This window comes from Chionomys nivalis, chromosome 22 (genome assembly GCF_950005125.1).
Source record: "Chionomys nivalis chromosome 22, mChiNiv1.1, whole genome shotgun sequence".
Classification (NCBI taxonomy): Eukaryota; Metazoa; Chordata; class Mammalia; order Rodentia; family Cricetidae; genus Chionomys; species Chionomys nivalis.
Window position 1 is genome coordinate 40,384,243 of NC_080107.1, and position 13,912 is coordinate 40,398,154.

The 13,912-nt window shown below is 48.8% G+C and overlaps 1 protein-coding gene across 1 annotated transcript; it reads right to left on the minus strand.

Annotated features, from left to right (window-relative positions):
• Positions 1-2,284: 2,284 nt before the first annotated feature.
• On the minus strand, positions 2,285-5,244 carry LOC130864933 (odorant-binding protein 2b-like). The gene is made up of 6 exons (XM_057755794.1): positions 5,158-5,244; positions 4,509-4,642; positions 4,234-4,304; positions 3,668-3,781; positions 2,615-2,716; positions 2,285-2,310 (listed from the first exon to the last, which is right to left on the minus strand). Exons 1-6 carry the CDS (start codon positions 5,242-5,244, stop codon positions 2,285-2,287), a joined length of 534 nt encoding a protein of 177 aa, XP_057611777.1.
• Positions 5,245-13,912: the final 8,668 nt, after the last annotated feature.

Genomic DNA, 13,912 nt, shown 5'->3' on the forward strand with positions numbered 1-13,912 from the left:
TAATTTTCCTTGTTTACCGGACTCAGAAAGCAAACTCACTAAGGAGGTGTAAAGTGTAAGCTAAAGAGACATCTAAAGACAGTTTTGGGTTGGTACACAAGTTAGAATATAAAGTGATTAGGGCCAACACTTTGTATTCACCAAGATAGAATAAATAATGAGTATTTTATATGACTTTGTAAAATGCTAATGGGCTAGACTTTATTACTATAATTATTGCCTGTATATATTTCTATATATTTATTGTATATAGTTTTTCTATGTTAGTTAAAACTTTCGTTATTTATTTAGGCAAAAAGGGAGAAATATTGTGTGATATTTTGTTTGCAACCTGACAAATAAAGCTAGCTACTAGTAAACCATAGAGAACTGGAAGTCTAAACAGACAGGAAGTGATAAGGCTGGGTGGAGAGAGGAAGTGCTAAGGCAGGGTGGAGACAGGATCTTGGTCTTCTGGTTGGAGAATTCAGAGACGTAAGAAGTCTCTGGTGGCCTCTGCTCTGCTTCTTTGATCTTTTACACCAATATCTGACTCCTAATTTTTTATTGATAAGACAAATTAGGGTCACATTTCAAGGTCTCACTGACAAAGACACACATAGGCTGACGGCACATGGATGAAAATCAGAACACATGCAAATAAAAAGCAAAACCAAGCAAGGTAGTGTTTCTACTCAAAGTAAGTCTCAAGTCAAAATTATAAGAAAAGATAAGCAAGGTCACTACGTTGTAACAATAGGAACAACCCACCAAGCAGAACCAATAAGAGGTTAAGGGTAGAGCACCAGGGTTAGGTCCCCAGCACCCACGTGATAGTTCACATGGCTCTGTAACTCTAGCTCCAGAGTGTGTTTACACTCTCATCTGGCCTCCTTGGGCATCGTACATACACACAAGCAGGCAAACACCCATACGCATGAAATAAAACCTTTTCAAAGAAGAAGATGCAAATATTTGTGTGCCAAATTTCATAAAATAAGCAGAGAGGGGCAGATAGACTTGGCTGCAACAGTGATGAGTGAGGACCTTGAGAATGTCCCTACAAGACTGACGTGATGGCTATTGCTTGTCTCTCGACTACCCAACCCAGGCCACTGAAAACACCTCTGAGGGATTTTTCTCAATTGAGTTAACTGAAGTGGGAAGGCTCAGGCTAAATCCAGATCTTTTGATGTGGATGATTTTCCTTAAATTTAGGTCACACCTTCTGTGGGCAGCCTGTATAAAGGACATGGAAGAAGGGAGTGCATGCTTTTTGCCTGTTTGTCCTTGCTAGCAAATTCTTTTTTTTTTTTTTTTTTCCGAGACAGGGTTTCTCCGTAGCTTTTTTGGTTCCTGTCCTGGAACTAGCTCTTGTAGACCAGGTTGGCCTCGAACTCACAGACTTCCTCTGCCTCCGGAGTGCTGGGATTAAAGGCATGCGCCACCACCGCCCGGCTAGCAAGTTCATTTCTTTCGCGGTATTAGAGCCTTCTTTTCAGGATTCTGGCATATACTGAAGACTAGTTGAGAATTCCATCCTCAACTACTAGATTTTTTTTTTGGATTTTTCATCCATCAGGAAACAGTCATTGTTGGAATAGTTGCTCCTATTTTTGTCTGTACAGATTCATTTTATTAGATCTGTTTCACCAGAGAACCCTGACTAAAATATAGTTCATGCTCTTCAAGGATTGAATTTGCTGAGCCCCAAATCTTCCTCAACATACACAAGGCTCTACTGTGTCAGAGTTTTGAGGGGGCCAAGGCCTTTTACAGACAGGCTGAGCCAGAGCGATGCTGAAATGCTTTATTCCGAGTCAACTGATATTGGTGGTGGTGGAACAGAGGTGGGAGGGAAGTCCAGCAGAGAAGATGGGGAAAGTGGTCCAGGCGAGGAGAGGTCCAGGTGTGTCCCAGAACTGGGTTGGTGCTGGGCCGGGACCAGCAGTGATCCGTGATCCATAATTGGCTGCTGTACCAAGAGAAGCGAGGTGAGTGGCAGGTGCTGGCCAGAGGTCTTCTACCCTCAAGCATTGTGCAGTCATCGCTCCACAGCCACAGCCGCGGGAGAGATCATATCTCCTACATGCAAGACCTGTCAGGTGTCTGGGTGACCCTGGGTATGGGAGGTAGGGAAGAGAACCGAGCATAGGGCAGAGTGCTGGGGTTATACCAGGGGTCACTGCCCAAGGAGACCATTTCTGCTACAGTGGATGAGATAAGGATCAAAGCACACGGGCCCTCCACCTCCAGGACCCAGGACTCTGGGCTTTTCCATGGTCCTCCCAGAGGGTCACTTACCCTAGTCACTCTCAGGGACACACTGATCTGTAGAAACCAAGAAAAGGCTAGGGGTGAGAAGGATAAGAACCCTAAAACCCTGGCTATTCAGACCCTTCCACAGCCAAGTCTTGCAACTGGGCTCTGGTGCTCTTGTGAGGGGTCAGTGGGGTTTGCAGGGAGGCAAAACACATGAGCAGCAGAGTGACACACAGCACACAGGTCCCCAGAGGCTGCAGGGACGTGCAGAGATGCGTGGGACAATGGAGACCAAGAGGAGCAGAGACAGAGCACTCTCAAAAGGATGGAGAGGAAAAATAAGGGAGGGGAGGACATGGGCAGTTCTGCTCACCCCTCTGCTCAGGCACGAAGATGTTTTCCTCCTTGAGTCCCTTGCTCTGTACGAATTTCTTAAATTCTTCCATGGCCTCTGGATTTTCCTCAGGATCTCTCCCTGTGTGGAGGTGGGGTGAGCTGTGCAGTACTGATGAGAACTCCACAGGAAACCAGTGACCAAGGTCAAGAGCACCAACCAGCACTGGGGCTGTTGACCTGGAGCAGCCAGGATAAAAGGGAACAGGACCCTGGCAGTGGACAAAGAGCCCTGGGGTGGGGACTCCCAGACACTGAGTGATCCTGGGGGCCCTTTGTGAACCCCAAGAGGCCTTTAGGGTCACTCCCCAGCCCAGTAAGAGCCCTGGATCTCAGAGTGTGGTGGATTGAATGTAATTGACCCCATAAGTGGCACTATTAGGAGGTGTGACTGTGTGGACTAGGTGTGGTCTTGTCAGAGGAAGTGTGTCTCATGGGGTGGGCTGTGAGGTCTCATTTATGTCCAAGCCATGCTCAGTGTTTCAAACCACTTCCTGTTGCTTGCAGATCAAGATGTAGGACTCTCAGCTCCTTCTCCAGCGTCATGTCTACCTGCACGCCACCATGTCCCACCATGGGGATAGTGGATTGGACCTCTGAGCTGTAAGCCACCCAGTTAAATGTTTTCCTTTATAAGAGTTGCCATGGTCATGGTGTCTCTTCAGAGCAATGGAGACCTTAACTAACAAAGACACAAGGCAAGTGGCTGTCCCCTGACCTTGGAGAATACTACACATGTATCAAAGCCCTTACCAGATTAGTGACCTTCATACAGACTGGCAGTTACCTGGGACCCCTGGAAATGGCATTCGCCAGCTCCAGAGGTGAGAATCCCTCCTGAATGCTCAGGCCCCCAAAGGTCACATACGCCAGGTCCCCTCCCAGCTGACCCTCCCTCCACTTTGGATCTTACAACCTTCCTGGGCAGCACCCTGAACTCTCCCAGTCCCTAGGGCCAGGCATGACTGCTGCCCTGATGATAGGTATTAGAAGCAGAGACTGTGGACAGGACATGGGGACTCTGGTTCCTCACCCACGAGTTTTCCCTTGTGATGTGACTTCCCGTGGTGCTGGTGGTGTTCACAGTAGAAGATGTAATGGTCCTTCACAGGAAGCTCCCGGATATAGAAGGTATTCTTGCCCTTGACTACAGGGGAACAGAGAAATAGCTCTTAGCTTTTCATTTCTTAAAAAAACCTTAGGAGGTTTTTCAAAGGATTGCTCTGGAACACTTGTGGTCATCCAGGAGACCCAGCCAGTCCAGCTCTGGTCCTTCTGTGATTGCCACAATTAGACAGAAGCAATTTCCCAGGACATTGCCAGCCCGTTGAGGATTCCAGAGGAAGTGAGGGCTGAGGTTGGCCCAGGTCTGACCCCTTCCCTGCCCTGCTTTCCTGTACTTAGCATTGGGTCGAGAGCCAAAGTGGAGAGGGTCAGGGTGCAGAACACATCAGTCAGTACCTGGGGTGGACTAACCCGTGACCTCTAATGTCTGGCACATGGAATATGAGTGAATGATCATACTGGGAGCTGAACAGGGCAGGAACCCTCCATGCAGGAACTCACCCCTACAAAGACCCTGGGCCATAGTGAACTCACAGATAGAATATTTGCCAGGCTCATCAGTTTTGTGCATCACAATTTTCTTCTCGTGACACTGATTCTTCTTCCTGTCATACAGGAGCAATGCTCAGCTCACCAGGTGTATCAGCCTTGACCAGGTGTCCCAAAAATTTCTCATCAGCCCTCCCCAAGATTTAGAGTACTGCCTGGTGACATGCCCGCTCAGTGGTGGGGGCATTCCATCACCCATACCAAAATAAGAATAGAGAAGAACAGAAAGACAATTGCAGAGACTTGGTGGGAACACTCACAGGAAAGTTATCATGAGCTCCAGGTCCCCTCCTTCCAGGGCTGTCACCCTTATAGGGAACACTTTCTTGGGGCCCTTCCCCTCTGGACGGTCCTTATCAGACACCATGGCCTTTGTGTACCAGGTCCCAGAAAACTGGAAGACAGAGCCCTGAGCACACCCCAGCCTGGCTCTTATTTTCCCCAGACTCCAGCATCTGAGCCTGCAGCCTTGAAGAGACATTCTAGAGCTTGGCTTGCAGCTCTGAAGAGGGCTGACACCACACGTCCCCACACATGCGCACTGTAGAGTATACAACACGAAGGCTCTCTGGCCCAGTGAAGGCAGAGGCTGTCTGCCTTGTCAGCACAAACTCTTAGAGGTCTGGAATTCACACTGGATAGTCCTCTGTCCTGAAGATCCCACCCTATGAAGCCTTTTTCAATCTGCTATCCCATGTCTCATGAACATCTATGCCTAACCCATCCCCCTGCTCCAGGCCTGTACTCCTGAGGGGCATTGTCTGCTGGGAAAACACTGGAGTTCCTGATCTGTCAACTCATGCTGGGATGTAAGTTTGGACTTAGATCTTCAAGGATCACCAACTGAACGAGTCTACCACCACCAATCAGCCTTCCCCTACGTCCACCCATTGTCCCTCTTCTCCTCACATCCTCCTGGTCATCTGATGGAACTAACTGGGCCTTCAGGAAAGCCACCAGCCCCAGAAGCACAAAGGTCAGGAGCAGGCTCTTCATCTTCAGTCGCTAGCTGGGCTCTCACACAAGGCAGGTCACCCGGGGAAGGTCTGCTCTGGCTGCTCACACGGTGCCCTTTATATCCCCGTGGCCAGGGATGTGTGCCCACTTGGCACTGACCACGTCCCTCCCGTCCTTCTCTCATGGCCAAATCCACATCCATCGTGGAGGTGGAAGGTTGTTGTTGTTGGGATCTGATGACAATGAACTCAATGTCACCCACAACGAAGAAAGACACACAATGCCCTGCAATGTCTGTGCTACCAAGACTTGTGCTCACAAAGGACCCTGGGAAGACCAGTGACCCAGGGGCAGGGAGGAAGGTCCAGGCTTCCCTTCATGCCCCTGTCCTCCATCTGCCATTGCTGCCCTGAGCTGTGTCCACTGATATCTGGATTCTGACCTCCTGCTGCAGAGAATGGGGCTGAGCTACACCACCAGAGACTGTTGCTGGTCCCCAGATGGCATGGCCTCTATCAGGTAGGGAGCCTACTTCATTGTCCTTTTCATGCATGGATACCCCAGCTGGACCTTCTCGTAAGTGGGCACACAGACTCCTGACTCTTGTCAGTTTGAACAGCATCAGGGCAGACCCCCTGCCACACTAGGCCACACCATGACCCTGACCCAGCTGTGGGCTCTGCAGGCCCCTTCTTACTCTCAGATGTCCTGGTCCTCACTGCCCGGCCAATGCCCATCTCCTCAACCACCAGGTAGGGCTCCATTTTCATAGTTCACATGATTATAAGTTTGCTGCATTAAGAATTCCAGCCACACATGAATATTTGTCTCCTGAAGGGATAGGTGAGGGGGGTTCACCTCTGTGAGCTCAGGGGGATTCATCTCCAACAAGGGGCCCTGGCCTTCTGCTGTTCTTGTCGTCTGAGAACCTGCTGAGAGGACATTTCAGAGCCAGGGCTGCCCTGGTGCACCTGAGGTCCACATGTGTTCATTTCTTGTGCCCTGAGGTGGGATGAAGAACCAGCGTCCATCACATCCTGGCCTGAGCCCACCCCTGTGCTCCTATTGAACTTCGTTCCTCTGGAGTCCACTGCTTCCCTCCGTGTTAGCTCTGAGCACCCACAGGCTCTCCACATGGCCAGAGCTCATTCCTTTTTGGTAAACGTGCTCACACGGCACTAGGTGTGTTCAGATTTCATTAGAGCTTCTTCTCTCTCTCTCTCTCTCTCTCTCTCTCTCTCTCTCTCTCTCTCTCTCTCTCTCTCTCTCGACCTTACACCAGGACCTTTGTATTTTACCCCTGATCCTGCAGCTCCTGGGTTCAAGCACCCTCCCTGAGACACAACAGTCCTGTCTCTGGGGACAAGTTCTGGCCCCATAAAGGCATCTTTATGTCTTTATGTCTCTGGACCAAGATTAGGCAGCTCTGAGTGTCTATAAACAATATTAAGAAACTTTCTCTGATGGGTTTTGGGATTATGTGAAGGCACCAGCTCGAACCAATCCTCGGCCCCCATCATGGAAGCTGCTGCTGAGCAGGGAGCAGCTACCACCTGGGTGTGAGAGGGAGGGTCCCTGTACTCTTTGGGACCAGAGGTCAAGAACCAGGCCAGCATTTCCTTGTCACTGGTGAGTCCTTGCTGTACCTGGCATGTTTTTTCCTGCTCACATGTAGAAACCATCGAGGTAAGAACCTCACCACTTACATATGTTTTCAGTCCTGGAGACAGGAGGAGAATAACACACACCTAATTGGCAGAGTCTGGGCACCAACACTGCTCTGAGCACCAGTGGAAGCCTCTGATGCCTGCCACTGTCCCCTCCCTTGCTGTGCCCCAGGTCTCCCAGTGTTCGCAGGTAGTGAGTAGTCCAGTTAAAGTGGCAACAGACACTAAAGGGAACAGTTAGGTGGCTTGAACATTTTCCTGGGGAGACAAGCACAAATATCCCCCCCTCCGCAGATGCATACCAAAACCAAAGAATGACTCCACCAATTTCCAACTGGAAAACCAAAGTCTTGGGCTTATTGACAGAGCATGCGTGATCCTAAAGCAACTCTACCGCTTGTAAGTCTTGTCCAGCATGGATGGTGACTTCTCCATCATTTCTTCAATTAAACCCTTCAGAGTCTGTACTCCAGCACCTCCTGAGAGCAGGGGACCACATGTAGCTAGCTCAGAATCCGCTTTAGTGTGGTGAGAGGTACAGAGAGAATGGCTGGAATCTCAGAGAGGATCCAGTAACTTCCCTAGCACCTCCTTCCATGACTAAACATCAATAGTCAACAGGCCAGATGCTGAGGTCTCCTGCAAGGAACTGAAGCTGCTCTGATGGAGATCGTGGCTGCTATGCCCAGGAGGATGGCAGCATGTGTGGAGGGCAGTGCTCAGCTCTAGGTAGAACAGGACATGGTGCCAGCCCATGACAGACAGGATCTGGGACTTGAGCTTATATTCTACTGAGGGCGAATGCTCTCAGGACACAGTAGTACAGATGCCAGAGCCACCACTGGGAGATGAAAAAGCGAGACAGAAAAGCTTCACATCCCCAGTGCTGCATGGCCTGATTATTTCCCTGGGGAACTCCTTTATTTCCTGGTGGTGGTTGCCGTGGGGTTGCCTGCTTCTGGTCACCTCCCTCTGCACCTTTGCCCCTGATTCTCAGTGAGGTCCCAGCTTCATGGTGCTGCCCTGTCTAGGTATTCCTGGAAGGCCAGTGTCTGGGCCTTACGTGACATTTCCATGTAAGGAGAACTTGATGGTCCACTACAGCACTGAGTCAGGAGGTGGCTCCTAGCAGTGAGGCCCATCTGGAAAGCAATGGAATGCCAATAAACAACAAAGCAGCCACACAGGGGGCTGCAACTTGTCCCCGTGTCTGTCTAGTAAACCATTTCAGAGACTGTATCTCCATCATCGAAAGCCCAGATGTGGAGTCAATGTGAAGCCTAAAGTGCCAGTGCTCGTTGTGGGCTGTGGGTGACAGTGGTGACGTCCAACCCTCAGAGTCCCCTGAAGTTGTGACAGACTCTTCCTGACACACTGACACCTGGTCAAGTGCCTGCACCTCCCTTTTATGTTTCTCTCACCCACAGCCTTGAAGGGCAGGTGTGAGGTTGATAATCACACTGTCATGGAATGGTCTGAAGCTTCCCCCACAGGTTCTTGTGCAGAAGTGTTAGTCCCAGCTGAAAGCCCTGTTTGAAGAGACTGCACACCGAGGCCAGGGCTGGTAGAGATTAGTCATGGAGAACACCTTGTCCTCCTCTCTGCTTCCTTGAGGGCACGAGATGCCGGCTGTTCCACTTAACTGTCTCTGCCATGATGTTCTACTCACCACAGGCCCTCGGCCATGAGACCAAACCATTGTGGGCAGAACCTCTGACACCTGGAGCCAAAATAACTCCTTCTTTAAGTTGTCCTCTCGTGTGCTTAAGGCGATGATGAAAACCTGGCTGATGCATTGTCAGCATGGACGGAAACTGAGAGCATAGTGGGGCTGCCCCCCCCACCCCGAGACAACATGAAATGTCCCACCTGTGACTCAGAGGGTCCTCAGGAGAGCCAAGTCCCTGTGCTCACAATGCTAACTTTCTTATTAAAATACCCTTTATCAAAAGTAATTTCATTGCTGATAAAAGTACAAAAACAGTCTCCTGAGAGAAGAGCAAACCACAGCGCTGGATCAGCTACCAACAGCAGACAGGTCAGCAGACCTTGACAACAGCCTGGGCGTTCCTCACAATGTCAGTTCCGACAGGATTGCAGGCCTCGATTTCCTGTTAATATCAAAGCAATGAGAAGAGAACAAAGAAAGGATTGTCGTGACCCGGGTGGCAAGGCAGTTCTGAGCTCTGCCAGCCAGGAATAACCCTTTAAAGAGAAATTAATGGGTTAACTTCTCACAGAACAGCTCTGTAGGACACGGTCAACTGAACAGAAAAACAAGCATTGAAAAAGCATTTCAAATCCCAGGAACAACACTAGAGTCAGTGTGAAAAGCTCGACACTTAACATCAAGGAAGCAACTGCCCTGTGGACATGAACAAAGTGTTGGAGAGACGTGGCCAATGAAGACATGTGGGTGGCAGCCAAGCTCACAAGCCCACAGGAACGTCCCAGTCACCAGGGAAATGAAGATGCCACATGCCTAACACAACAACAGGACATTGCAGACAATACAACTCGTGTGCACTGCTGGGGAACACGGGAGGGGCACATGTATTCTGGAAAACAGTTTGCCAGTTCTTATGTTGGCACACATACTCAGCATATGGTCTAGAAATTTCTTCCATGTCTTCACAGAAAAATGCAAACAGGATCATACTAAAGCTTACAGGTAAATTTTCTTTTTAATGGCCTAGAACTAGAAATGACAGGGAAGCTATGGTGTGTCCACACAGTGAAGTACCAGCCAGCACTGACAGAGACAGTGTGTGGATTGCTCTCGAGGGCATCACACTGAATGAGCTCACTCAGTCCAGAAAGGCCACAAGCAGTAGGTTTAATCTGCAATGTTCCAGGGAGACATACAGAGCGGTTGAGGAAAGATCTTTAGGTCCAGATGCTATGAGACAGGGATGAGGGGACCATGAAGGGGAAGCAGGAGGGAGATTTGGGAGTGGAATGTGGACTTGTGATGGAAGTGATGTTGTCCCCAGAATGAAGGTTAGTTTGACATTGAAGACTCAATCCACACAATTCACCTATCAACAGAACCACTCCATGTGTTGTCTGGGGAGGATGATGCTAATCTCTTTGATGTCTGCCAGGTGGATTTTCAGTCCAGCACATGACACTTTGTGAGGTGCAGCTGTCAAAGCTGATGTGGAGACTTGTGGCTGTAAAGACTGTAGCAGAAAAGAAGGCAGACTCAAAACCCACATTCTCAAGTTCCAGCTCATTTTACCTTTAAAACGTTACAGACCAGCCGGGCGGTGGTGGCACATGCCCTTAATCCCACCACTCAGGAGGCAGAGACAGGTGGATCTCTGTGAGTTCGAGGCCAGCCTGGTCTACAGAGTGAGTTCCAGAATAGGTTCCAAAGGTACACAGAAAAACCCTGCCTCAAATAACCAAAAAACCAAAACAACAAAAAAAGTTATGTGCAAGGTGTTAGAATAAAGCCTGCCAAATATACAGTTGATAATAAAAGAACTGAGTATTTACAAAGTTGAACAATATTGACAACCTCTGGTAAAGCTGACCAACGCTAAGGAAATAACAGTGACATCATTAATTAAGTATCATCCTTGTACTAGCATGGCCTTGCATGTAACAGAATAAGAAAATATTATGCTCAACCTTATGAGATTAATCTGACAACCTATACAAGATGCACAGAGTCCTTAGAAGAACCAGTGTTGACGCAGGGAGGAGAGCAGTGTTCCCATGGCACTGTGTATGTCAGAGTACAGCCAGGCATCATGACTCCTGCCTATAGTGTCAGTACTCGGGAGGCTGAAGCAGGAGCATCACCGTGAGTTCAAGGCCAGCCTGAGCTATAGGGTGAGACTCTTACACTGAGAATCTTCACACTAAGTTCTATAGTAAACTCAACTGAGGAAGACATTATACTAAGATTTTCATAGTTGAAAGTCAATGTCTAAGTTGAAAAGACTGTTTTGCTTTTTAATGGGGCCAGAACAACCCCAATGCAAAGACTGACTAGGACATTAGTAGAATTAATAAACTTTAGGACAATTTTCACTGCAGGCGTGAACAGAAAAATATTCCATAAAATTGAGCACAGCTGAAGTCATGGTATGTAGATTGCATAGATTGCAGAACACATTGTAGGGGGATGGAGAGCTGGCTCAGTGGCTAAGAGCCTGTACTGCTCCTGAGGACCTGAGTTCAATTCCTAGCTCCCATGTTTGGCAGCATACAACCAGCTCCAAGGGATTTCACACTCTCTCCTGGACTCTGAATACCCACATCCACACACATTCCTCCACATAGACACACACACTATTCAAAACTAAATAATTCTTTCTTTAAAAAAACACAGTGTAGGTAGATGTGTTTCATACCTGCAATGCAAGGTTAATTTGACACTAAAAATACCAAACTACCCATGTCACTGATAGCAGGCGAAACTAAGTACCTGTGAGTCCACTAATGGTGGGCTTTTCAGCCGTGATTGCTATTCATACACAGTGCCAATTTATTTTCTGTTTTAAAAGTGCAATTGCAGAACACAATACAACTCTGATCGACTGCGTTAGTATGAGCCATAGCTCTTGGCTCCTTTAGTTCTGTAGTCCCAATCTCCTTGCCTGACTCCTGAGTGAGGTCAGATGCTGCCCAGGTTACCCCTGGGTCTGGTAATGTCCCCAGTCACCCAGCTGGGGATTCTTTTGTTTCGTATGGCTAGAAATCGTGGGTAGCAAGGAGCTTTTCTGGAGCTGGTCCTTGAGCAACTTGCGCATTTCTCAGATGCAGTGAGTGGCTGCAACAGATAGCAGGGACCAGGAGCAAGGGGCATCATCCAGTGTTATAGCTCTCATGCTGGCCTCAGCTACCGGGACGGTTAGTGACGTGTGACAGCTCCGTGCAGGCCCAGAAAGGCGGGATTCCCCATCTGTTGACAGTGGTGAGTGTTTCAGGTCCAGAGCTGGGTGCCCGAGACCCTTGTCCTTTGAAGCCTGCGCATTCTCAGAACTCTTCTTGCACCCAGTGTCTTCAGCTTCTCATCTCCGGCTGCAACTTTCTGCCTTCAGTCTAAGCTCTCTACTGTCCTATCTCTTTCCTTTTTCCACCATGGCCATCTCCCAGAACCTTCTTGCGGCCTCTTGTTTATATGACCGCTGTCACAGTTGCCACCTGAGGTGGCAGCAGCCTTGTTCTCTTTGCTTTGGCTCCGGTTGTCATCATCAGTGTCGTGAGTGTGGCTGTTGTCTCAAGCTCCTGCTGTCTCCGCCTTCCCACTACTGCTGTGGCTCTTCAGCCATTGTCTGTCAGCTGTCAAAGTTGCCGGCCCCTCCTTTCTTCAGCAGCTCACCTCATCTACTAGTGAGGGGTAATGAAGGTAGCCAGGAACGCACCACCTAAGTAGTCTTCTGTTCATTTATTTGTGTGTGCATGTTGGTGTCTCTGTGTGTGTCTGAGTGTGTGTGTGTGTGTTTGTGTGTGTCAATGTGTGTGCTTGTGAGTGTGTGTGTATGTGTGTCTGGGTATGTGTATATGTCTGTGCATGTGTGTTTGTGTGTGTGTTTGTGTATGTGTGTGTGTGCCTATGAGTGTGTGTGTGTGAGTGTGTGTGTGTGTGTGTCTGGGTATGGGTATATGTCTGTGCATGTGTGTTTGTGTCTGTGTGTTTGTGTCTGTGTGTGTGTGCCTATGAGTGTGTGTCTGGGTATGGGTATATGTCTGTGCATGTGTGTTTATGTGTGTGTATGTGTTTGTGTGTGTGTGTGCCTGTGAGTGTCCGTGTGTCTGAGTATGTGTGTGTCTGGGTATGTATGTCTGTGCATGTGTGTTTGTGCGTGTGTGTGTGCCTGTGAGTGTGTATGTGTGTGTCTAGGTATGTGTGTATGTCTGTGCATGTGTGTCTGTGAGTGTCTGAGTGTGTGTGTGGTTGTATGTGGGTCAGAGGACAGCCTTGGGTGTCATTCCTTAGGTGCCCCCCATCTTTTGTTTGATACAAACCCTCTCACTGGCTGGGACTTTGCTAAGTAGACTGACTCAGCTGATCACTGATCCAGGGTTCTACCTGCCCCTGCCTCTCACTTTACCACTGTCAGGATTATGGAGACTATAGGTGTTTGTCAGCTCCCACAATGCCTTGCTCTTACATGGGTTCTGAGAACCTCAAGTCTTCAGACTTTACTCAACAAGACATCTCCCCATCTCTCTTCTTGCCTTTCTCGTTTTTTATTCCATTATATTTAGTATGGACGGGTGTGTGCCTGTGCATGGCACAACCGTGGCGGTCAGAGGACTTGCAGCAGTTAGCGCTTACTCCCATCTGCTTCCCATGGATCAAACACTGGTTGCAGTATGTGATGCCAAATGCCCTTATCCACTGAACCATCCTGTCAACCCCCTCAGGAAGTGTTTTACTGGACTCAATGTTGAAGCATAAGACAATAAGACAGCACAGCAAGGGGACCTCTTAGCTCACAAAGGGAGCTCAACGATCAATCAAGATATCTAGAAAAGGGATGCTTGGACCCATCTTAACAATAGTCATGCACGTGGATGGTTGTATTTGTCCTAGGCAGGGCACTGTCCCTCTGAACTGGTCACAATTCTCCCCATCCTATGCCGCCAGGAAAGCTGTTCTTCTCCTGGGTGGGGGGGACATGGTTGGAGTTAAGTCTGGCATCAACTGTTTTCAAACAGGCATGGCTGTGGCCTCCTCACCTTAGGGGCCAGAGCTGTGCTTGAGCAACAAGCAGCCGCAATTGTTGAGTGACTTCCGCAAGCCATCTGTGGCTGGCATAAGGGAAGTCTGGCTGGCTGCTTGATTGACAGTCCTTCGCTCAAGGCATGCAGGACACCAGGGAAGAGTCTAACAGCTGTCAATTAGGGAGTCAAATCACCACCCCCTAATGTCTTCACAGGAAAACTAACATCAGAAGGAATGCTTATATTAGTAATTTACCGTTCATAGTAATCGTGATTCTAACAATATATATGTAGCAGTTTCTCACACCCGTCAAGCATCCCCAGTCTCTCTCAGTATCTCAGATGGCATCCCTGAT

What these genes read in the sequence shown, in the direction of transcription:
- LOC130864933 (XM_057755794.1), bottom strand. Translation starts at nt 5,244, where the DNA reads ATGAAGAGCCTGCTCCTGACCTTTGTGCTTCTGGGGCTGGTGGCTTTC. An exon ending in GCCTGGCAAATATTCTATCT is followed by an intron (nt 3,782 to 4,233) that starts GTGAGTTCACTA and finishes GTTCCCCTGTAG; the next exon opens with TCAAGGGCAAGAATACCTTC. An exon ending in TCACAAGGGAAAACTCGTGG is followed by an intron (nt 2,717 to 3,667) that starts GTGAGGAACCAG and finishes ACCTCCACACAG; the next exon opens with GGAGAGATCCTGAGGAAAAT.